Source organism: Colius striatus, chromosome 8 (assembly GCF_028858725.1).
Source record: "Colius striatus isolate bColStr4 chromosome 8, bColStr4.1.hap1, whole genome shotgun sequence".
NCBI classification, from domain to species: Eukaryota; Metazoa; Chordata; class Aves; order Coliiformes; family Coliidae; genus Colius; species Colius striatus.
The window spans coordinates 20,848,423-20,875,161 of NC_084766.1; the positions used below are offsets into that span (position 1 = coordinate 20,848,423).

The 26,739-nt window shown below is 39.8% G+C and overlaps 1 protein-coding gene across 8 annotated transcripts in view; it reads right to left on the reverse strand.

The window, feature by feature from the left end:
- The window catches only part of PANK1 (pantothenate kinase 1), a 48,960-nt gene that overhangs the window by 15,330 nt on the left and 6,891 nt on the right, over positions 1–26,739 (reverse strand). For 3 of the 8 annotated variants that reach the window (XM_062001078.1, XM_062001081.1, XM_062001079.1), the window contains 2 exons: positions 24,372–24,451; positions 5,542–5,894 (listed from right to left, as the gene is read on the reverse strand). In XM_062001078.1, coding sequence (XP_061857062.1) covers positions 5,542–5,877 — 336 coding nt within the window. In that variant the 5' untranslated portion in view covers positions 5,878–5,894; positions 24,372–24,451. Of the gene's footprint in view, positions 1–5,541; positions 5,895–13,994; positions 14,109–14,473; positions 14,933–24,371; positions 24,452–24,840; positions 24,988–26,739 lie in introns of those variants that run through there. The other 5 variants (XM_062001080.1, XM_062001076.1, XM_062001082.1 and 2 more) reach the window with 4 other exon arrangements.

Here is a 26,739-nt window from a genome sequence, read left to right on the forward strand (position 1 = left end):
CACACGCAGACAAATCCTTGTTTCTACAAACTGCAGTCAGCCCACCAATTTTGTAAGAACAGAACAAAAAAACTAATCAAAGAGTCTTTTTCAAGCATTAAGCATACAAATTTTATTAGGTCCAGCTCTTCACATATAAAAGATGTAGTAGAATTTGCTCTGCTTTTAATATTTCTGTGCTATAGTTAACGGTTGATATACTGTAAGCAGAAAAGCCCTATTACTGCTTTCTTTCATGTATGATATTAATAGCAGACTGAAAAACTATTTTCCTGTGTTGTCACAGTAGGTTTTCGTTTTTGGAAGGAGCAAGATTGGCATCAGTATTCCATGTCAATTTGTCTTCATTCCGAGAACAGCAAGCTCTGCAGCCACCAACCGTCTGAGGTTCCAAACAGCTCACTGAGCCATGACTGTTCGTGCTTCTAAACACTAATTAGGGCACAGTTGGAAGAAACATAGTAACCCAGTCTTGCACAAGAAGCAGTGCTAGAGCCAGGGTCCCAATTCCCACACCCTTTCCCAGCGCAGAGAATTGCCTTTTCTTGTTTGTTTCTCTGCTCACAAGGACTCAAGCAGAAAAACCACATCACAAAACAGATGTGGCTGTAAAAATAACTGAAGTGTAATCAGGCAAACTTTTTTCTCTGGTGCATCACCTGACCTACTCCCTATTACTCGTCCTCACCTTTCAGATGTTCAAACCACTTCTTGCTGGAATCAAAGTTTACCTGCAAAAATGCAGACCAAAAGCAGGAGTTGTGCATATAAGCACATTTTAATTGGATGTTTTTCCCACAACTTTTTACAAAATGCATTTGCAGATATTTTCCAGCCCTTTCCAATCCCTAATGTAAGGACAGACCGCATAATGGTCAAATTATCCTGCTGTGCTCTCCTGTAAATATATTTAGCAGAGTGCCTCTCTAGAAAAGTTTTATGTCAGAAAGTTGTGCTCTGAGGGGAAGAACTACAGAACAAAGTAGTATACAGGACCCTGGAGGGAAGATTTAGGATGGTTACAGGGAAATCATATGCACATTTTTAAAAGAACAACTTTTCTGCACTACAATAAGACTGTGGAAATCCCTCTTTATTTTAGACTGTTTTTTCAAATACCAAGGGAGAGAACAAAACATTCTGGACTTCAAAAAACTCTTCATGACCATCAAAAAGAATGACTCAGGACTTGAATCATATTTACATGCAGCTGCAACACAGCAAGTAGTGAACACTTCCTCATGATAGTTCACACCTTAACTACAAAATCTTAAAACCCATCTGATTTCAAGGACACACAAAAGGTCTGTTGTTACTGTGTGCAGATGCTTTTCTAAGGAGAATAAAAATCCACCTCTCTTTGTACACTTGCAAGATGTGCTGGAAAATGGGACTGTGTGTTCAAATTTAAGGTTTGGTTTGTGGTTTTTGTTTTAAAATAATATGCATCATGTCAAACACTTTTTAGCTGTATTCAAGTACCAGAAAGTATACAAAAAAAAACTCGGTAGGAACTTGCTGCTGCTGTGAAGTATGGAAGCACAGAAGTCAAAGACTTGGGTCATGTTTGTTTCTTTCTAGATGAGTAAATATTTCCACCTCAGCAAGGAAAATATGAAACAGCACAGTAGGGTTGAAGCCTAATGGATTAACATTGATGTACAGACACCTTTTCAATGAAGCTCTTTCATGAGTTCACACAGTTCGAATTTTCACAGTTACTGACTTTTGGGGAGCAGAGATGCAGTTATGAGTTCACCTGCCTCTTGGACTTGTAATCAGAAATATGATTTTCTGTAAGAAATTGTTAGAAACATAATGGCTTTCAAGTTTTTAGTTATCAACTACAACAGTTTCATTTACTATATATCACTCTCTTTATACCCCTTCTGGGCATTGCTCCAGTTTTTATTTCTTTTAATAGCTTACAGTCTAGCTTTTCCTTCCACCTCATTACCTTTCCTCCACTTTCATGCAGAGGCACTTTGATTCCTATAAAAGACCTTTACACTGAAATGCTTTACAAAACTGAGTGAGAGCCTAAGAATTTATTGTTCACTACACTGACAGCATACTTTTGTGCAAGTAACATGTGTGTGCTACCATGAAGGAGTCAGAGTAGAAAGGTATTTATATTATAGGTACACAAGCTAACATGTCTAAGTAGAGCTTGCTTTTAGAGACACGATGTTACTTAAGCGTTTACAGAATATGCAAGGTGGCAGCACACAATTGGGGAAAGGGGGGAGGACTGTCAGAATTAAGTGACAGATTCATGGTTGCCTTAACATCATTGTTAACTAAAAATAAAGTTAGGCAGCTATACAGATCATTCATTCAGAAACATGAAAATAAACCCAAAACCAAGAACCAAAAATAAAGAAAAAACACTCTAAGTGAGACTCTAAGTCTTTTTAGTGAATTACTGATGCTCTTCAATGAACATTAAGAATAGCCAGATGGTTAGTAAAATTATTTCTGTGGTCTAGTTTAATGAATAGTCTGTTTTCCCACTTTTAGGGGAAACATTCAACTCTTACAAATGAATCAAATGATTTTCCAGGCTACTGATTGTTATTGTTGGCAATCACCAAGCAGTCCATGGAGACTGCCAGATCTCCTCCTATCCAAAACTGTGGATCACATGAGCGGGAGGTTAGATAGCTTTTTAGATTTAGCTGCCTTTCTGTGGCACAGGAGACAAGCTTAAGGTAAACAGAAGATGCCTCTCAAGTTTACTTTTAAATGCACAAAAGCACCAGTGATGTCTAGATCAAACCTATTTAACTCACTTAGGGATTCAGAAATGGAGACTGGAGGAAGCAAGTAACAATAGGGGGTGTTTGCTTGTCTATTTTACTGAGAAAAAGCTGCCAATTTTAGAAGGATTCCTTCCTTGGAATTTGAATGATTTGCAATACCTTGTATCTTTTGGTTTAGATCTATGCAGTCCTGAAAGTCACATAAGCATTTAGAAATACCATGAAAGAAAAATAACTTAAAAGTATGTACACAGAGAACTAAAGGGCCAAACCAAAACTATGTCACCTCTATCAGTTTCATGAGTTTCCTAGCATTTAGCCAGATTTTAATTAAATTAAAAACATTCACAAACATACTTTTGGTTTTCCACATTGCCTCTTAAGTAACTGAAACACTTAAAGCCTCTTCCACGTGAGTCATTATACAATACTGAATCCTGCAATAGTAGGAACTTTGCACATGTTTTCTACTTCTACAGGTGCCCTAAGAGTGATCAAATATTTGAAACAGATATTTCAGGTGCTTGGCAAGCAATCCTGAAGCTGTTGTCCAATGTTAATTCACAGTCAGTAGAATACAGCAAGAGAGCCAGCTGCGAGTACAATGTAAATGTCAGTATCGAGACACTCAGCCCTTCAAGAGATTAAGCAAGCAAATCTTCATGTAATGGATAGTATTTTGCTTCTGTAATTTTCTACAGATGCTCGAGTTTGAGCCAAGAAATACTTGCTATAAAGGAAGGTAAGGAACTGGATAGCTTTAAGAAGAGGTGTGCAAAGCACTCACTCGGGATTAAGTGTACTTCACTGGTTGCTGTACGCTACAAAACACCTCAGCCAGGCTCTATGGTGTTTTTCTTAAACTACCTAGAAGTGTTGAAGCACACAACGTTAACTGAAATGGCAGAGATGTGGGATTTCATGCCTGGGTCCACTAGTAATTTGCTATGTGACCTCACATTTTTGTACAACAGCTAGCCCCAACTTCAACTATGGCTTCCAATGTTACATTGACTATACCACAACTGACATGACAGAGACTGGTCCATCCCTGTGAAATGCATATTTATGCCAGATAAAGCAAAAGCTATGGAGAAAAATGCCTAGCTGTGATAGTCATCAGGCAACTTCCAGCTTAGTTCTACAGTTGAGGGAGCAAGGGACATGAACTTCCTTATTAAGCAACCCTAGTTGCTCTTGTGTGATGCAGGAGAGGTGAATTTGGGAGGACTGACCATTCCAAAAGGGTAGTCAGCCTCTTCAGAACGTGTCAAAGTGACCTCTCATTGTCAGTAGAGAATGTGACCTGAATCATCCCCTGGACATGTGGAAGGATGCTCAAAAACCTGAGCCTACGTGGACTAGCACTAGAACTCACCTCCTACTGTGGTCTCAACATCCTTCACAATGCAAGACAAACTAAAACTTTTCCACACTCAAACATTAGTGGACCCTAACACAAAGGGACCTGCATCAGCCTACAGGACAAGAAATCTGGCAGTAGTAGTGGACTACTACAGCAATTCAGAAACTTGGTAGTCCCTCCTGAAACTAGTGCTTCCATGCCCAATATTTAATAGAAAATGACTGTTGTGCAATGTAACAGCTGGAATCCATGTTCATCTCTTACAGCACTCTTTCTCCATTCTCTTGGTAGGTGAGGGGTATTGACAAAGGAAAAACCTCTTACACTGCAAGAATGGATATTTGTGAGTTAAAAATGAAGCATGTAAAGTCAAGGACTACAGTCATTGATAGCTGGTAAATCAGTAAGATAGTTCCCTAAACAGACACAGAGACAGAAAAGCAACTGATGTAATGTCATCTGCCAGCAGCTATTCTTCAAGATCAAGTCAAAAGCTGGGACAAAAATGACAGACCTGCCTGACAAGTAAATAATTCACATAATGCTCTGGTACAGTCAGACTAGTCATTCTTTTACAGAAAATACATGGAGATATGCCTCAGTAGAGACACATACACAAAAGGCAAAGTGCCTCCTAAACGACTGTTTCTTCTTAATGTAGTTTGTACAATGGCTCTCTATGCCTCTGTTGCCACAATTCATGTTTGCAGTGCACTCTTTTGGGATCTAGGATTATAGATGACTTTTTACACAAAGAGTAGCTTCCCAATACTTCCTATTTAGATCAGCTTTTGGAGATCTCTGAAGAGGTTATTCTTAAATACTAGGGTATCTGGGACCTAGTTATCTCAGGAACTACCTTTCTTCACACAGTGTAGCCCCACAATTGAAATCAAAACCTAGCTTCTATTGTCATGCTCCATACACTGTTTCTCCACCTGCTCCACACTTGGTTTTCCAGACTCTTGACTTCAGTCTGCCTGAATATCAATACAAGGGGAAGGGAACCTGAATCTAATCTCCAGCCTGTGTGGTTCCACTGCCGGTTTTCCACTTGACATCCAGTTTGCAAGATGAGTACCTATAGGCTTCTAGGTTGTCATAACACATCTTCAGTTCATTAGAAGACCTCTGATCATCATAGCTGTACTCTAAAAAAAAAAAACCCATTTACTGAAGACATCCTGCACAGTAATACTCCAGTAGGATATTTATAAAGTAGAATTCCCTCCCCTGCCCCTTGCACGTCGTCAGCAATTCCACCTCTTAACAAATGTGAATTGATTCTGTTTATCTTAACTGGTTTAGATGGATCCAAAAAAATGTTATTTTGTCTCCAAGTTTTAACAGGAAGACTCCTGTGATGTTTCCCCAATGTACTTCCTACTGAACCCATATGAACTATTCACATACCATTCTAAAGTCCTCCTCAAACTTGTACGCTCCACCTCCTGTGGCACAGAGCGTAGTGTGCAAACTGGAGAAATTCTTTTCGCTGCCCATCTGTATGAACCTGTGCATGGCACAGCTGGGAAAGCGGATGAAGTGCAGGTTTCCTTTCCGTCCACACATAGTCAAATTTTTCAGTTCCAGATGGACATCGCGAATGCCAGTTTTACCATAAGCTGTGTTGGAAGTCAAGTATTTCCGAATGCTTTTCAGGTTTTCCACCTCCTCCTGTTCCTCTTCTGCAGTAATGTCCTTTGGTTCAAAGTAGACCAGTTTAACCAACGTCCCACCGATATCCATTCCAAACCATGGAAACGCTGAGAAAAATGGGGTTGGAGAAGAAGAAAAAGTCACTATAAATACACAGGATAGCCACATTGCTTCAAACATTTACTGAATGACAACTCAGCCCCATCCCTGTAGCAGCATCTGCTTCTAAAAGCTGGTGGTCACTTACATGTTCAATTCATGTGTATGAAACATCTATCTAAGATTTTATAGAGTCTCAGTCAAGAACAAGAATTAAAAAAATCTCAAAATACTGCTTTCTGATGAGGCAAGTTCTAATAAAATGAAAATATTTTTTCTGAGGAAGATATTTTACTCTTTCAGTCAGCACCTCTTGTCAGACCACAGTTACTGTGTTTCACCCACTCTGACTCCCAGCACCAATGCTTAAAATAGATTAAGGAGGGTAGGAGGAAGTAACAACCAAACAGAAGGACAAGACTTCTCAAGTCACATTGCCACTGCAAAACATCTACAATTGCCTTGTCAGAATTTCCACAGTCACAAGGCTATCTCAAGAGCAGCAATAAATAACTCTCCTCTTATGCTGGGAGTCTCCAGACTCATCCCACCAGAACCAAGAGCTCTGTTGGAATTAGACTACCCACACAAATTAGAGAATTAGCTGTTTTAAGTTCAATATTTAAAGTCTTTATTTCCTGTTAATAGCAAGAGAAAAATCACTATGGACAAAACTGAGAGAAGATACTAATTGAATCAGGTTGGTCTGCCAGCTCTGCTTATATATACATGCATCTATTTTAAACAATAAGCCAGGTAACTTTACGAAGCAATAAGAAGTGAGAACACAAACAAATGCATACACATCTACACAGAGATACTGCAGAAGGAAGTTGCTAATAAAGCTTATTTGAGAAATTAAAAGCACCGAGTATGAGGCTAACAACTAAGATACATTTCTAAAATACTAGTCACATCATCATCTCCCTGCTTTTAGTGAGAATGAGGCAGACTTGCTAGAAATGTGATTGTACCAACTACGGTAGCCCAACTTAGTGCTGATAAAAACTCCAAATCATGGAGCTTAAAATGGTTATTTTGCTCCATTGCCATATGCTAAATAATTGAATCATTAGTTTCTCCTCCCTTTCACTAAGACAGGCATAATGCATGAACTCCCATGAAATAGCTTGCTTACAGTTCAGGTTTTCTAAGAGCACCTACTGTTACGTGTTGTAAAGTCTAATTTCTTCTCCCATGCCCTGCAAGTTCCAAGATACAAAGACACCAAAATTAAATCTGATTTAACATTTGGGAAGACACATCCTACGCAAATGCATCCGAGAGAATTCAAAACAGGTATTTTGTGGAGTCTCCTTCCTTGGAGGTCTTCAAGACCTGCCTGGACACATTTCTGTGTGACCTGATCTAGTTGGATCTGCTTCAGCAGGGGGGTTGGACTAGATCTCTAAAGGTCCCTTCCAATCCCTGCCATCCTATGATTCTATGCTTCTATGAAAAATAACCTTTAAAGAATAAAAATATACTACCATACACAAATCTTCAACTCAAACACTTCTCAAAATACAAGCTAAATATTTATGCATAAGTGGCCTGGTCCACACTGTACATTACAATGCAGCAGAGCTCAGGATGCCAATCCCTTTAGTGTTGCGCAAATCTTTATTTAAGCTACTGAGAGCTTTAATTACCTGTCCCACTGGAATCATTAAGCCTCCTCCTTGGATGTATCTTCACTATGCAAACAGGAAGTTTAATATCACAAGCATCATAATTGGACTGAGATACAGAACCAGCCTGTAGATAAGCATAAGCCAATTTCTACATTAAGGGCATAAAATCTGCTACAATCTAACCGCATCAGCAGTTGCTTTAAAGCTATAGTGTAGATTTAATCTTTAAGAGAGGGAAGAAGCATTTCTTCCTATTGAACACAAGCCCAGAAGTAAAAGTGTTAACAGCTGAGAGTTATTAATAAATGACTGCCAAGACACTTACTTTTATATCTTAACTTTTTGAGGAGTTATATTTTGTTAACGGTTTAGTTACAAGTACTGTATAAAACAACTCTGAAGTTACTTCAAGTCTGTATAGCACTTAGGATAGGTACATATAATGCTCACATTTAAAAAAGCAAGCAGAAATAAATACCAAGACACTTTTTGTTTATTCTCTCTGTGAATCTAAGCTCCTTTAATTTTGTTGTGAGCCAAATACAGAGCTGTAGAGCAAAGAACTTTGCTCTTACAATAGCAGCAGTTTTCTTCAGCACAAGATCAGACCACAACAACCAGCGTTTTAGTGGCACAGAACAGCAGCTTAGTTTTCTTCACAGCTGCTAGCACCAGCTGGAATCACAATCAAAATAACTATCTTGACTGGTTGAACAAGTAGGCCAAAACCCAAGTCTCAAAGTTCCTGACAAGTCCACTGAAATTCATTGCAGTGACAGTTGAAATACTTCTGTATTCCAGTGATTATTGAAAAGATTTATTCACTCTATCTTTTGTAACATAGTGATGAAGTACCATCAGTTCTTTTCACTATCTTTTAGCTGGTAGCTATACACTTCAGCTTTCCTGACACCACACCACTGAATGCAGTGCTAATGGGAGCATGTATACAGACCACAAGGTACTCCTGCTACCTCTCTGAATACAAGGAGTAAGCCCATTCATGGGCCACTAAAATTTTTAGGGCACTCACTGCTACAACCAGGAGGTATATAATCACAGAATTATAGAATGGTAGGTTGGAAGGGACCTTTAGAGATCATCTAGTCCAATCCCCCTGCAGAAGCAGGTCCACCTAGATCAGGTCACATAGGAACATGTCCAGGTGGGTGTTGAGTATGACGAAATATAGGTATTTGTGTAGATACAGCCTCCATAGACTGGAGGGAAAAATGGGAAATTGTGGAGTTGTTGTTTTTGGTTTGGATTGTTTGGGTTTTGGGCTTGTTTTTTTGTTTGTTTTAAATTGGAAGTCTAGCCTTTCACTGGTAACCTGAAAAAAAATGTCCGGTTTATTGAATTACTAAAAGCCAGGAAAGCAAGGAGGGGGAAGCAAAATCTATCACAGCCACATCTTAGGCTGATAACAGTTATTCAAAATTGTGTGATTTAATATGAAAAATTAAGATGCTGGATATGTTGCAGAAATGCCTTCAGTGTAAAAAACGCCCTTAACTAAAATTTTCTTGATAATGTTATGAGCATATTTCCGTCTCCTCAGCAGTCAGTATACAATGTACCTGTTGGATCAATACAATCTATTACTGTGGAGAAAACAGAACTATTCAACGGTATTACTACATAGAATAAACCAAAACAAAACCTACTATAAAATCTAGTTCTAGGTCCCATATAACTGACATGGAAAGTATCAAGATAAATCATGCATTCTTAAAAGCCTAGCATAAATCAAACACTCCACTTATCTTCTTATGAAAATTAGTTCTCTTTATGTTAATAAACAGCACAAATTACTTACTGTTTTATTATCTTGAGACAGAAATCTTCATTACTTCAAAATTTAGCTGCAAAGTATGTCACAATGCAAACAGAAGGTATCTATGGCATTGCATAATTAGGTAATCTGATGCACACTAACAGCTGTGCTATCTGGGGGAAAGGTTCACTGATCAGAAATTCCATAAAACATTTTACCTAGTTTCTGCACAAACTGTGAAGACTATAAACTTATAAGGCTATTCCTACAGGGCATTAGTAAGTTCAGGGTTGAACATGTATGATTTTTAAAAACCCTACCCCTAATATGCAATATAAAGAGGAACTGTGGAGGGTAAATATCAAAACACAACCTGCTCCTTATGGACAGGAGCTCAGAGGAAAAAAGAGTGAAGAGAACTCCCAGGTCTCTAAGTAACATGTTCCCATTAATCAAGGGTAATCCTTTTCATATGTTTAAACAACCACTACATAAGGTTAGCTGAATCTTTTTACTCCTTAACTCCTAGAAAAAGACTCTGCCCGAATGCTGCTGGTTAGAACTTTTGTCTCTCTAACTGGACCCTAGATTTATTCATTATCAACTTGCAGCAGCTTCTTTCACCAAAACTGTTTCAGCTTATACATCTCTCTTACAAGAACTTTGCTTCCTAAATACAGATACATTATCTCAACTTTCTATCATATAAATTAAAATATAAATTAAATGGTGGTATAATACTCTTGATATGTTAGTCATAAATCCCTCATGAAATATCTTAGGTTCAGATGCTTTTGTTCCTGGACATGTGTGATGAAATCTTATTACTTAATTTACATTTGTCATTTACACTTCATTTGCATTTCCTGAAACTTTCATGATCTAAGAACTTCCTGTTTTAATTGGGACTGGAAGAGGTGAGAGCCAAAAACATAATAGGAAAGAAAAAAAACGACACACACACACAAAATACAGGATGGTATCCTTGCAGCTCCTAAAAAGCTGCTTTTTATTAAAAAAACCCAGAATTGATAATAGCTTATGTCTATTTTTCCATCACTTCTACTTTATGTAGTTATTTTGGGCAATCTAAACACATTGTAAAATGGAAGCATTTGTTTTCCTTTGAACCAAAACGAATATGTTGCTTAAAAAAATAATTATATCTGCTTAGTAACGGAAGTTTCTTCAGCCCTTACAAAGCTAGAGCTAAACAAATTGTGCACTTATATCAAGTGAGGCCTTGCAGTTGACTTTCAGCAGCAAGGGCCTATCAAATGTCTGCCTCCTCACACGAAAACCCCAAAAGCCCAGAGCTGATTGTTAAACAGCAGAGACCATCCACACACATGTAGTCATATTACCACAAACTGATTTCTAAACATAGTACTAGGAGACAGGTCATTACCCAGTATGAACTGTTACAATTTTTTAAACTACTACAAGCCAAATTTGCAAGCCACAAGAAGTCATGATTACCTGTCAAGAATTTCATTCTTGGACCTAACAGCACCCAGCAATTTGCACAAGTTCCCCATTTCAAATCCCTTTCTTTTAAATTGTGGGATGCTGGACCACAACACACCAACTAGTTCAGTTTGTTAAGACCCATCCTTTTCCTTAGGCAAACCTCACTTCTAGCTACAATAAAAATATCTGGAGATTAAGCAGTATGTCACCTGAAGAAATTCTTTAAGAGATTATAGGATATTCTGATGCTCTGAACAAAACTTCAGTAAAGAATATCATTGTACTTACCATGTCAAAAAAACAGCAAGACCAAATCTATTTTCACTCTGCCCAGACTCCACTCTTGTGGAGTCTCCTTCCTTGGAGTTCTTCAAGACTCGCCTGGACATGTTCCTATGTGACCTGATCTAGGTGAACCTGCTTCTGCAGGGGGGTTGGACTAGATGATCTCTAAAGGTCCCTTCCAACCCCTACCATTCTGTGATTCTTTCCTAAAATAAACTATAAAATCATAGCATTCCATATTGAACACCAGTGTGGGTGAAGAAGCCTAGGTTTTCCATACTTTCCACTTGGCCTTAAGCAGTACTACAGAATCATGCTGCAGCTAAACATCACAGGTATAGCAACCTAAGTACTGCCCAAAGGTGTTCTTTACTGGGCAGTTATAATCCAAAGTGTTTAGAAATTAACCAGGGCAATCACAATGCATATTAGGTGTAAATGGTCATGCTGCATCAAAATACACATCTTTTGACTCCTAAGAGCTATCAATTGACTTGAGGCAAGATATAAAATGTAGACTGAAATTGAGACCCCAAAGTTTTATCTTAATTTAACAAAAGGAATAGAACTAAGATGTCCAGCTGGCTTCTTTCTCACATCTGATGTAGAATAATGCTGTGAAACACCAGTTTACTTAACTGCAGTGCTGAAGTCCTTGTCCTTACTTGGCTATGGCTTCACAGAGATGGATGAAGGCATGTAACTGCTTGTTTTCTTTCTTCTGGTCAAAGATCACATTTAAACTGAACAATCTGACACTTCAGTAGGCTTTTGAAATTTGCAGAATTTACACCTTTTCCGTATTTTATTCTCTTCTGGAGCACTTCACTCTAAACACAGCATCATAACAGATACTTTTCTGCATTCATTACACTGTTGTGATAAAGAGACTGTAAACCCAAACAAAGGGTCTGCACTAATGACTTGAACCAGAAAACTGAAACAAGCCAAACAACCCTAACAACTCATCTAGTTCAACTAAGGGAAAAACTATGCAAAGACAAGTTTTTCAGTAGAAGCAGCAAGAGGTAAGTCAAGAGGTTTAAGGTGGTCCCCAGATCCTCTCTCACTGCAAACTAATCAGCAAAGCACACTGGTTTCTCAGGGAGTCTTCCCTTCTTGGAGGGTGAAAAAAGAAGACTTGGAAATATAGAAGTCTACCTCACTTTGGCAGAAGGTAAAAACAATCTAGAAAAAAATATATTAGATTTAAAGGAATATCTGTTGCAGAAAAATATTTTTGTTTGTTGAAATATTGGGAAATGCCAATTATCTCATTACATTTTTCACCACACAAGGCAAACCTCACAGTCAATACTTAAGTCTTACATGCCATGTAGCAACTGCACTTTATTTTGCAATGTGTCCTTAAGCACAGAACAAACATCTGCAAAAGCCAGGATTAAATACAAAAACCAGTTAAACAGGACTGTGTAGTCTTCACTAGAGACAGCTACAGTGGAATGCAGCACCAGTAGAATTCGAATATAACTTAATGAATTTTTAAAGTTAGTGGCAATGTGTTATTAGATTTTCCTGTAACACTAACACCAAATTGCAAATCTTCTTGTACAAAATAAACTATATAAAAGCATAAGATCAGCAAGAATTTATGTTTTTCATTCTGCAAAGAATATGGCCACAAAATAGTTCTACAAAGCACTTTCATCACCTGCTGTTTTCATTAAAGCCCCATTTCATTAAAACCCCACAACTGAAGGCTCACAGTGATCGCACATCTTGGGCAATACAGTCAGTTTCCTATGGTCTTATGGGCTATTTTGTCCCTCAAGTTGGAAGGGAAATTCCAAATTCCACATTCCTTCTTCAAGTGATTACATGTATCCTTAAAAGCCTTATTCGTTCATTCAAAATATGATGAAAATTTTATGAAATAACTGTTATGAAAAGTTTGATATGCCATTTCTGACTCTTCTTGGTTACACTGGACTAAAACATAAATTGGTCCAAGTTCCAGTTTCTGTTCTTGAATGAAAGTGTGACAAAGACTACAAAGTGAGTTTGTGACAGAGAATAATTTGGCCACCAGTGCATTAAATTTAGTAGAAGACTAACTATCAACAGGTACTGTAAGTCATACATGATTAATCAATACAGAGAACATTCTAAGGGAAAGTGGTATGTGCAGCTCAAAAAACCTGCCAAATCATTTTAAAAGTCAGAGACTGCACTGCTAATACATAGCCCTGTGAAAGCTGCAACTCTTCTAAGACTGTTTCTGACAATTTTGTTCTGCTAATACAGAAGAGTTCTTAAAGTACTCATTTTAAAAGAAAGAAAAAAAATCCAACCACCAGAGTAGCTGAAGGCACATGACTTCCTACTAAGTAGAAACATCTTTAAGTTTTGGCAGTGGGTAGCTGTGATTCTAACTATCCCTGTTTACCCTTTTGAAACACGCTGAACTTTTAACAAAGCAGCAAATATTCATTGGCTTCATTTGAAGGGCTAGTAAAGTGAGAGTGCAATGAAACAGAGTATTTTCTTCATGGGATTGTTTTACTTGTAGAGTTTGCCATGCAATTATTCAATAGCTCTACATCTACTCACAAGAAATTAAGCTACAAGCAAATAAGCAAAATATTAATCAATAAACTTTATACACTTAAGTAGATTACAAACGTATGTATGTGTGAGATTTACAGCCTTAAAATAAAACATGAAGCGGACAGCCAATTCCATAACACCTCCCAAATCAACTACCCAAAAGCTACAGGTGACGTTCATAAGAAGTGTTTCGAAGTTATCGTATTTCCCACATATAGTACTTTTTCTCCTAAGCAGAATAATTTGCACTCAGTTCCCAGGTCTAATTTTCTCTTTATTCTAGCCATGTTTGTAGGAGCAGCACACACTGACACCTCAGAGCCCTCCCAACGCAAAACATCGTCCATGCCGTCAGCTGCCCGGGCGCTACTTACACTGCTGCTTGGGCACGATGAGTTTCATGGGCGCGTCCGGGAAGTGGCGGAGAGCGGCGGGACCCGGGACGCCGCCTTCCGCGGCACTCAGTGCGGCGGAACGCCGGCCTCCCCTGCCCGCCCGCGTTTGTGCCGGGCCGCCGCTCCCCGCCCGCCGCCGACCCCATTGGCGCAGGGCGGGCCCGGCCCACACGACAGCGGGGCCGTGCCCGGGCGCCGCCGCCGCATTGGCCGGCACCGGGATCCCCCTCGCTCCGCCCGCCCAGTCCGCCGGAGGGGAAAGGGAACGCCCCCGACACGGGAACCGGGTGGCTGCTACGCCCGGCCGGGCGGTGTGCTGCAGGGGAGGCGGCGCAGCACCCGCGGCCGCCCAACGCCGAGCCAATGCTGGCCGGGCTGCGGCAGCGCCGCGCGGCGGGGGCCGGGGCGCCGAGCCAGAGCCGCTTCGCAATGCCGAGCCCTCCGCGATCGTCACTTACGTGGCCTGTGCCGCCTGCCCGAGTCCATTCTCCGGCGCAGCCGGCATTTCTTGGCCGGGGAGCCGTGGCTGAGCGACTGCAGCTCCGGCCGAAGGAGCAGCGGGTGCGGCGCCTCCCCGCAGCCGCCGTTGCTCAGTGGCTGGCTCGAGGCGTGGAAGCCGTTCTGCAGCAACCCGCCGATAAACGAGCAGGAGGCGGCGGCGGGCGGCGGCCCCGCCGCGGCGGCGGTCTGGGCGCGGAGCTGCTCCCCCATGGCGGCAGCCTCTCCCCTTTGTCTCCTGACTCAGCTCCGGCTGGGCGCGGCGGAACCTCTACTCACGCCGGCGCCCGTGCCCGCAGCTCCGTGCGCTGGGGATGCAGCGCCCGCTCCCCCCGCCGCCGGCAGCGCACGGCGCAGGCGTCCTGCCCGCAGCGCGCTGCAGAGGGGCGGCCGCCGCCCTCCGTCGGGGACGCGGCGACCCCCCTCGCTCCCCGCTAACGTGCGCGCTCCCGGCCGCCGCGCCCGGCACCTACGGGCTCCGTCAGCAGTCCCGGGAGCGCGCCGCGCCCCAACGGGCAGGACGCGGGGTACGGCGACGCTGGGAGCTGGCACGCGGAGCAAGGTCAGTGTGACCGCGCTCCCGTGCCCTTGCTCGCTGGCGCACACCGGGCAGGCCTGCCCCTGCCACCGGGCCATTTTCGTCTCGGGATGTCCACACGCACTGGCGTGACTCGGGTATCTGTGTCTCGGAGGCCCCTAAGCGAGTGAGCCCAGGTACATCTTGTACCTCATGCAAAGTTACTGGCCTGTCTACACCAACGTTCAAGTTTTTGTCCGTGTTATCACGTGTTTCCTCAACAGCTTACAGGGACTCGTGTGACCTTGAATGCGTTTGACCTCTTGCTTTTTAGTATCTTGACTTTCCCTGCACAGCACTGATAAATCTCGTGACTCTGATTTACTCTCTGAACAGTGACATCCAAGTTTAAGTCCACATTTTCTGAATTAAATATTAAATACCAAGTGGACACTAAACAAAACTGGCTGAACAGTCACATAGTGGCTCCTCCTTAAATCTAAAATTTGTATGGGATACAGGCCTTCCACTGTAAAACTGCTATAAAGAATAAAGAGCTGATCTAATTGCCTCCAGAAAAAGATACTGTATTAAGAAATTGTTTCATGAGAGGTAACACATTCTCTTCACTTCTTGGTTAGGACCAGACCATTATGGTAACTGGGAGCAAGCCACAGAGAAAACCTGTGCATGAAGCTGAGGAAATGAAGAAATAGTGTTTGAAAACAAAGAACAAGTAAAATTTTCTTCTTGAAAGCCAGTAACCAGTGTTTTGAAGATGATTAAAACACCCAAAATTTTCCTCATATACTAATATATAAGCAACCGCTGTTATTGCCAGCCCAAAGGCGATTTGTCCTGAAGAGGGCAGGAAATAAGGAAGGCAGGCTACACACACTTACTGAAACTGTGCTTCTGAAACTGTGGGGTTCTTTGAGAACGCCCTAATATACTGTGTTATGTTTAAACTGAAGAGTAGAAGGCTGCTGCCTGGACTGGCAAGGACTTTCATAACATTTCCTGACAGTTCTAGGCAACCAGCCTCATTAATTCAGAAAAATCAGGACACGAGGAATCCTTGCTGCCACTGTTCCCACCTGGCAATGGCTGACCCCTTCTATCTCCCTGACTCAGAAACTTACTGCACACACAATCTGCCCGATGCAGAACAGGGCACACTCCCAACATGTGCCCTTAAGATATTTATAAGTGATGATAAGGTCATCCCTCAGTCTTCTCCAGGCTAAACAACCCCAGGTCTTGCAGCCCTTCCTCATAAGAGAGATGTTCCAGCCCTCTAATCATCTTGGTAGCCCTCCACTAGACTCTTTCCACAAGTTCTCTATCACTCTTGAACTGTGGAGCCCAGAACTGGACACAGTAGGCAGCCTGTGTTGTTCTAATGTTCTGCACAGGGGGTAAACTGGTGATGAGATGGTTTCACATTATACTTAGTATTTGAAAATCTGGAACATCTTAGGAAACACAATCTAGAAGAAATATGACAGAAGTTATAATGTCAGTTCTTCAAAACAGGACAAAAAGTAGAAATAAACTGTTCTGCTGCTCTCACACTTGAGCAGTTGGCCCAAGACCTGCTGTCTGCCTTTTTTTCCCCATACTATTTTTAAGCCACTGCATCACACCACAACTGGCTGAAAGCAGGTACTGAACTCTCTTACCTTTATACCACAAATACATATTCAATGTCACTGCCAACTCTTCATCTCTTCATGTTAATTTCTGTATATATATATTTTTTCTTTATATATGTTTAAGTTGTTGCAAATGAAGAACATGCAATGTCCCATCAGTGAAGTCATGGTATGTGTTACAAGTTCAGTTTCTAATACTTCGGTGCAACCAAATTAAAGTCTTCCCCCTTCCTTTATCTTAACTTTTTAAATAAACTCTGTGGGCCAGTTCAGTTTTCATTCTAACTTGCAAGAAAACAATCCAGGCAGAGGTGCAGCATTGACCAGCAAAATTGATGATGCTTCCAGTTCTTTCAATATTAATGCTTACTCAGTATTTTCCTTTCTGGACAGGAATAGGCAGGAACTACTTATCTATTTTAAATATTTTCCTATATATGTCACTGTAAAGCAGCAATCTCTTGGGAAAAGGGCTACAAACACACTGAAGAATCCAAGACATAAACGGACTCATAATAGTGAACACATCTGCCTATACTAACTCACTGCATATTACATATTCACACAGCAAATGCTTCATGGATTATTCCATACCTGCAGTTCAGACACACAGCTTTCTATTTATTTGTTTATAAACAGAGAGCACCAGGCTGCAATTTCTAGCTTTATGGGTTTTAGCAAACTCACAATTACCTTGTGGCTAAGATACTCTGCCAGAGCATCAAAAGGACTGTGCTCCAGACCTTACACTTTCAAAACCAATGGAACTAAAAAAAAACCAAACAAACACAAACCCAAACAACTCTTTCAGGTACGTTATCATCAGGTAACCTGGCCTGCAATTTCTAAGAACTCCTGAGGATTAGGTCCTCCTCTCTCATTCTGTGGGGTTTCCATATCCCTAGTCAGAGGTTAAGTTAAAATAAGCACCAGACAGGTGCAATCCACATGTAAATCAATAACCAAAAAAGTTTTACTGAGCATGAGTGGTGATATTCTAATTCAAAGCCAGCCAACTAACAAAGCTTTGCCTGTATTTTGGGGAAAAGTGGTGATGAGGAGCAATTTACACAAACTGTGTTATGCAATGCAAAGAGTGTAATGAAACACATTTCTAGCATAACTACCTACAGATTTATATTCAAGGGGTTGCTGGCACTCTGCCATTTCTGTTCATACTTCTATTCAGATTACTTTGTGTTTATCTTCTTTCTCTATTATAGGAAAGGCATACTAGTTCTTAAAACAAATAATATTGATTTGCTTTAGGTATATTCACATATCACATGTATAGGTGGGATATGGTATATAGGTATGTGACTAGTGAAATTCACACAGTCAGATATCACATGTATCAAAGTGACAAATCTATGAGTCCAGTGTTTCTGCCTAACTTCTTTTCAGAACTGGGAAAAAAACCCCACCTTTTTGTGTATGCAGGGCCTTTGGTAGACACACGCTTCAAATACACTTTAATATTCTTTTTCTCTTACTTTAAATTGCAGGGCTAGAAGATCAACAGTCAAACATAATTGTATAATGACAAATGATAGCCATGTAAATCATAGAATCATCATGCGTGGTAAAGACTCTCAAGACTAATCTCACACTGCCAAGCCCATCACTAAGCTAAACCACATCCCTCAGCACCTCATCTTTGAGCCTTTGAAATATCTCTAGGGATGGTGACTCCACAACTTCCCTGGGCAGCCCCTTCCAATGTTTAACAACTCCCAGTGAAAAAGTTCATTCCTAATGTCCAATCTAAACCTCCCTTGCTGCAACTTGAACACATTTCCTCCTCTCCTATCATTTATTACTAGAGAGAAAAGATCAACTCCACCTCACTATGACTGCCTTTTCAAGTAGTAGAGAGTGATCATATCTCCTCTCAGCCTTCTCTTTTCTAGGCTGAACATCCCAGCTCCACAGCTTTACAAAAACTGTGTATATTTCTTATCTGGAAATAGCAATGATAGAGTATTTAAAAAGGGACCTGAAGCGCTCTAGTATTATCAGTTATCTGGTATATCACAGGAAAGCTAAGCCTTACTATGACAACAGCTGGCTGGCATGAAAACTTTGCCTTCCCCAAACACTAATGCACCTGAGAGGGGAAACTGATTACAGATGTCAGAAGAAGTGAAGGGTATAAATTTAGTCATATGCCTAAATGAAAGATTATATTAAGACCATCAGTTCCTCCCTCCCCACCCACCTCCTGGTGAAGGCTTCTTTCAATTATGCATTCCATGACACTTAAACACCTGTTGATTTAGTGAGGGAAAGTTCTGCTCCTCTGCACAGACTTGAAGCTCATTTCCCTTTTGCTTTCATCATGCACGAGAAAGATGGAGAAAGGCATTCTAGGCAGGAACCTAGCTTTGATGGCCTGAATAGCCCTCAGGAGGAAGGTTCTTTCATTTAATTGATGACGAACGGAGCATAGATTGATTGCCTGGCCCAAACACGAAGCTTAGTGTCACAGCAAGGCAGTATGAACACTACTTGGAAAAAGCTGTCTGGACTAGGGCATAACTTACATATTCAACAATAGCCAAGACCAGGAAATAACAGTCAGAAGAACACATAGCTGTAGTATGGTTTTACGAGCCTGCCCATCCCTGTGGCCAGACTTCGTAGGGGCCCAAGTGGTTTCTACAGTTATCCTCTGGGAGTTCTGAGATGAGGTTAGAGATCATGGTTGCTGTCTTTCATCCCAACTGAAAAATGTATGCAGCAGCCACCAAAAAACGAGAACCTTTTCCTTCTAAAGCTTCCCCTGCCAATACGTCTTTTACTCTGTGGACACCTAGACAATTACAACTTAATTTGCAGGTTCATTTGCTCTTTCCAACTTTAACTGATCCCTGGCAGAGCTGTTGGTGCCCATCTTTTATACAAAACAGAAACCTTCAGTGCCTTAGTTCAGACATTTCAAATAAATCCCCCCAAATTAGTAAACATTTAAAGTCTAGCCCTTGACTATTGCTTAGGAGTACAAGCTGGTGAAGATAAAGTAGGTGTTGGAGGTGAATCATGTTTTTTTTCCTGTGACAGTTTCTATTTTGCAGAGCGTTTATGAAAAAGGAAAAGCCAAGTAATTCAAATTATTAAGTATATAAAAAACCATTAAAATCTCACTTCAAATATACTCTCCTTTGTCCCCATCTACTATATCTTATACCTAAGTATTTGGCTCAGTTTACTGCTGCTTATCTTCAACTATCAAACTTAAATATACAAAATGTAATTGGAAAACATGCAAGTTCACAAGCCACTGATTGAGAAATATTGCTCATCATGCTAAAAAAAATATTGCAACAAGTGGCAGAGCATTTGGTAGAGAAAATACTGGTCTTTTCTCCTGACTCTTGTCCCACAGACAATTACTCTCATGTATGTACACATACTGGTTTTGCTTGGCTGAATGTCTTCGCTTTTTCTTTCAACTCATCATTTTTATGTAGTCCTTCACAATGCTCTAAGGAAGGAAGTGACAGTTTCAAAACAAGCACTTGAAAAGACAAGAACAGATTGGCTGGCAATTACGAAAGACTGCCTCTTCCTCATTCAGCACTGCCACATCTAAAGAGGATGAGGAACTGGTTCTCCTATCAATACTCTGATGCACAAAGATAGTTGACATGCATCAGTCTGTATTCCCAGAGCTTAAATGCTGACATGACATTCCCATGGATATTAATTATTACAAGCAAGGTAATAACAGGAAACCATACTTTCTATGCCTGTACATGGAAAAGGAAAAAAAGGCATCTCTCTGAACTATTCCAGACATAGATACCTCCAAACTAGATAAAACTAGCTTACTTAACCCAGGAGGGAACACCCAGTGCCCATCAGAGAGCAGAAGGGACATAGAGCTTTTATTTTCCTTCTTCCAAAATAGGTCACAGATGGAAACTGGTGCAAAATGCAAACACACTGTACCTTTGGTATCTCTCCTCAACCACGTTTATAGTAGAAGGGAAGTCTATGTCTGAACAGCATTTAAGCACAGGGTTAAATCCAAATACGGTAACTATTCTAGAGTTAAAACTTCAGTGCTTGACTAACATGACTGACTTCAGATAGATAAAACAAAGATTTTCTTAGGTGTTGATGTGAAAGAAATAATCTCACAAGAACATATTAGATAAGCTGAAACCACAGAAAATAAAACTCAAATGCAAAATTAAAAAAATATCTTTTATAGCCATGCTTGCAAAGAATGAAAATCTTGTGTAGGAAGGGGCTCTGCTACAAATGGTAAATTTGTTTCTAAAGGCTCCAACAACCTAGTAACAAAAAAGGGAAACAACCAAACATGCTAACATTGGTTTGGTTTGCCATAGTTCCATCCTCTGATATTTCTGGGACTGATGACTTTTCAGAATAAATATTACAGTGAATAGTGTGTTCTGTGCAATGTATTTCATTTTCTTGAAGAGGCCAATTTTGAACTTTCAGGTTTTCACAAGGTCAACACACACTATGTACACAAAAAGAAAGAAAAACAGAACTGACATCATAGGCTTCTGTCTTCTCATTAGATACTCTGTAAAAAAACAAACAAAAACCCAACAAAAAAACCCCACATCAGAAAGTAACTTCCAAGGTTTCTCCTGCATAGAAGGCAAGTTGCATTCCATTGCAGGAATCTTAGTGTCACAAAATTATTTGTTTTCTTGTCGTAAAATATAGCTTATAGAAACACACACTTGGTCTAATGGGAATTTAAGTCTCAAAGAGTCTATCTGGGTCATCAAAACAATTTCTTTGAATCAGTCATTAACCTGAAAAAATCTAAGATATACATGCCAAGTATCACAGAGTATAAAAGACTTCAATATTATCTCCTAACATATGACTGAATACCTTGGGACAAAGGCTTTATTTTGACACTAACATATAATGTCCTAATTATATACATTTATTGTTCATTTTAACCCAGAATGGTAAATCAAATTACTAACAGTTAGACTGCTAACCACATTTGTTGTATTTATCCTTAATTTTGTCATGGAAGTGAAATAAAGAAACTACAGTTACTTTTGGTATGACAATTTTACACATGGGGAGAGAAAACAAAAGCCTTATGTGTCTCCTGAAAAACAGGAAACAAAGACACCTGTTTTATTTACAAAACCTCTGTATATACACTGAAAACAGAACTGAAAGGCCTAAGACATCAATCTAATACTTTTTATCTGACTGCTCTAAAGTTAGCAAGCAACAATCGGTTTGCTTTTTCTCCATTTATAAAATTTACTTCAAATACCAAAGGAGACATGGATCTTACTTGAATTCCATTTCCTCTTAGGAAAAAAAAGAGGAATAAAAGAAAACAGAACAAGCACACAAGCCAGAAAGGAAGATACAGCTACCGCATCAGATAAAGGTATGAGAAAAATGCTGCTGCATTTTATGAGGCATCAGTGGTCATGGATTACAAATAAGAGAATCCCCACAAGACCTAGTCTCCATTCACAAGCAAAACTGCAATCTAATGTAATGTGAAATTGATATGCCTGAAGTTCCAAACCAACAAAAGTTGACTGATTTATGACCTCCTTATTGCCAGTTTTCAGACCTTAGATCCTCCCAGAACATGTAAACTAAATATATACATAAACCAAGTAATTTTTAGAGCAGATTAATTCCCACATTTTAAGGCAAATGCAAACAGCACTGGATTGACACATCATGACTGTTTTCATAAGATTAGCAAAGATCACCTAATCGATGAAAATATTAAAAAATTAAAATAGAGATCTCTTTCCCGTACGGGGAAAGGAGGCTGCAACCCTAGATTCAGTGAACTAGAAAGTCTGTGGTTAAAACAAAAAAACCCACAATACTCCATTCCTATTCAATAACAGAGTTTGAATTTGATTATAAGCAGATTGATTTCAGTCACAGCACAGATTGGCATAAGGAAAAAGGAAGAAGACATAACATAATTCTGGATTTAAATACTCTGCACCCACAGATCCTCAGACACTGCAAAAACTGTAAATAACTGCTTTTCTCACCTCCCGTTTAAAGAAACAAAAGCAACAATGATAAATAAAAAAGTAATGAGAGCTGAGAAAGTACTTGCAGACAGGTCTCACGTCCAAACTGAAACCCATATTTAGATCAGTTTGACCCAGAATGGAAATTAAAATACCCATGCCCGCCAATTGAAAAATTTAGTTGCAGCATTCTGTCATTCTCAGATTTTTAACTAATTTTTCTAGGCAGGGTCAGTGCTGAAATGGAAATCTGAAAGATACCTGTTTGAAAAACAGAATATCTTAATTTTCTTAAAATTCCCATTTTCCTCAGCCAGTCATAGATTCAAGAAGCAGCTTCAGTTCCCCAGAAGTTGTATTCCCAGCAAAATTTGCTATCAATTTAGCAATGCTTTGCATTGGCTGATCAGCAGTCAAACTTACATTTCATCAGACAGAACATGCTGTCTTCCATTTGATATGGCAGAGCCCTGGAAAGACTCCTCCTTCATACTGCTTACTGAAAACAGGATCCATTTAGGTTTTAAAAACAAACGTCCTTGCTTGCAGTTTCAGCAAATTAACTCATCAGTATTAGCTTCCTTTGCTGAAGCTATTTGAGCCTATTAGAAACATACTTTTTCACTTCATTGCTATTTTGCTATTGTGGTTGTAAAATTCAGTGAAAAGCTACCTGTTTATCTTTGCATAACTTTTGTTGTTTGGCTGACAGCAGCGTGATCAAAGTTCCGAGCACAGAGGTTACTGACCTCAAAACACACTGTTTGAAGTCCTTGTTTGACATAACTTGTTCTCTACGTCAATACTTATTTCATCTGTTGTCTACTATACTTACAAATAAACAAAATAAAGAGAATAAAACTACTCCTCAACATAATTTTCTTTAAGAAAACATTCTCCTGTCTCAGTACAGGAATAATTTCAGCTCCACTAGCAAATAGCTTACTTTTTAACAATAAGGATGTATAGGTATCTGCAAGGAACATGAACAATTTATAATAGTACTAGAAACTTAAACTCACAACATGACTCATAATTGAGAAACATTAGCATCTCACTAAAATATGCTCTTCATCACTTTATCAGAGCTTTTACAATAAAATTGTGTTCCATATTTTTGCTGCATGATCAACATCCAACATGGAGGTAACAATGGACTACTTTAGGGAAGAGTGTATGTGTAGCCAAATGAAACTGGGTTCCCAGCAATCAGTGACACTGAACTTCAATATGAGTTAGTGATACAGAAGGAGGACAAAAACGAAGGGGAAAAGGGAAGACAAACAACACTCTTGTCTAATAAGAGACCAGAAATCTCAGGTTTGTGGTCTGTATTCTCTTCCTATCATAGGCAGGCGTAGGCACTAGTTGTAGTTTCATGAGATCAAACCTGTTTTGTGACACTACTGATTTACAGCTGCAGCCATAAGGAGTGGGTCAGGTGGAAAGAAAAAGAAATCAGAGACAGAGGGTTACAGCCAACAATACGGTACTATACCCATCTCAAGCAAAGATGACACGGGTCTTCCCATCATCCCTGTATCAATGTTCTCAACAGTATTAATCAAACAATTTATTAAGAATTCTGAGGCAAACAGTTTATTCATAGGAATGTTCCTGTGATGAGACTTTAATATATCACAGTTTCTGGATGGCAAGAAATACATACCACAGTAGATTTTCGTTGTCCAAGTTCACTGCTGAGATTCTCAGTGGCCAAGGCTGCTTTACACACTCATCCACCTAAAACTGAAAACAAAATATCAAAATAAAAAAACTAGCATGTGTAAAACACCCTCAGGCAAAACTGACATAATTTGCAGGGTATAGCTACATTTGTTATACCTGAAATCAACCTCATGTTTATTTGTAACAGTAATAGATGTCTAACTAAAACAATAAGAAAACTATAGCATCTATTTCTGAGTCACTTGTCTTGGATAATTAATTTGCCAAGAGTATGAGTCGTCCGGTTCAAAATGGGGTGCACAATTACTCATTTCCAATATTATACTAATATTATCCTTAAAATAAAAGGATTCCTTCCTTAACCGTAAATTGTTGCATGTTTTGGTTCTTTTTACAATGCCTAAATCTGCTTTATATGGAATATTTGGATTAATTGCTGGAATAAGTACCTTCTTCTTATAATGTCATTCACCCATGCTCTGTAAATGTGTATGTGTTCTCCAGTGCACTCACGTACATGATGAAGCGTGGCAGTAGGACAGTTCTTGGCAACACTATACAAAGCACTTGACTGGAACTCAGTCAGATCCCATACTCTGTTGCAACAGCAAAGGGAAATGCAGATGCACAAAACTGAATTACTAGCCATGGAATATTGCCATTTACATCTCAGTTTTTGCAAAATGAGGTTAACTGTGACTACAGGGGGTCAGACCATCCAGTGCTTGGTAACACTTATCATTTCAGTGGAAATCTTTCCACTGATTTCAGCTGTGGGCAAACTTTCAGTGAGGAAGCCTGGCCTGTTTCAAAATTGTGCTTACCCTTGGCTGTAGTATCTTGTGACAATATCACGCAGGGCTGCTGCCTGATGTTAGACTGTGTTTCTGTCTAACTCATCAAGTCTGGATATGCTCAAAGGCTGCAATCCAGCTAGCTACCTGCATATTTGACTCCTTGCTGAAGAATTGCCAAAGATGCAACTTCACAAGCCACTTAGCCAATCTAAGACTACCAACCATAAGAGAAATAGCCCTGCCCTTTTGTCCCACCAACATTTCTGCCTGCTTTTCTGCTGTCCCAGCACTTGTTTGTCCATGTACATCCACTTGCTGATTTGGCTGAAAAGAATCATATAAGAATGTATTAAAATAACTGGCTGCTTATTAATCCACTCTTTGAGAAGCAATTAAGACTTCAAGAGTTTTCATCACCTTTCATCTGCTGGTCTACTTTCAGAGAAGACTGTGTTTCTCTACAAGGACTGCAGAGGGCACTTTTTAAAGTAGTATGACTTCTTTCTATGCAGGGCAGTGGTCTAGCATGTGTTAAGCTCCCTGCCTTCCGTTTATCCTACAGTATGGGCATTGCCCATCCTGAAATACTAATCAAATATAAGCTCATAAAAAAAAAAAAAAAAAAAGGACTAAAGCTCAAACCAAAACAGGAAATGCCTTGGGCCATTCAGTGCTGTCAAAGAGCCATTATTTTCAAGTCCTTTAAAGATAAGTCCCTGGTTAAGAAATTTGCTTTCTATATGTTCATTTGTTGTCATTTTATCATGCTTTAGGATTACTGTGTTAAGCAATACTAAACATTAATTTTGCAATCTAAATTAAGAGGTTAATGAAGAAAGCAGGGTTCCTCCAGAGGAGAATTTAGGTTATCGTTATATTGCTTAGCCATCGCATATAGCGTAACTGCACTTCCAGGACAAGAATTTAACTTTGGTCTGAAACTATTCCGAGCATTTCTCGCCATGAGCCCTACAGGAAACCCAAGTTAGAATACTGAAGGTCAGTGGTGTGACTATCTCACTCCAATCACATCCTCACATGAGTTCAAGGAGAGCCTCAAGTGCCCAAAGCCACGATGATGTTCCAAGGAAGGGTACATACTGTTAGAGAACGGTACTAGCTTCTGAGGTCAAGACAGACAGTTGATACTTACCAAGAATAAAAGAAGCTGTCTTGGATGTCAGAGTCAGAAAGATGAGTAACACTACACCAAAATACTGTAGCAGCTACACTGTAACTTATCCTGCTCCATGGATTTAGCCCATATTACATGAGTAGTAAAATCCTTACTATTGAACCACATCTTTTTGAGGCACCTTATATTTTTGAGACACAGAAGTGTCCCATCTTCTGGCTTCTACACAATACTTTACACACACACACACACGTGTGTACACACCCCCCTTGAGTGGGAATCTTTCCATTTTTTCATCTATCAGCTATATATCTGATATATTTTTAGATATATTTTGGTATCTTGGCCAGTTTCTATATTTCAGAATTGCATTACTCTAGATACCTATTGAGTTCACGTTCTTGCTAAGTTTCTAG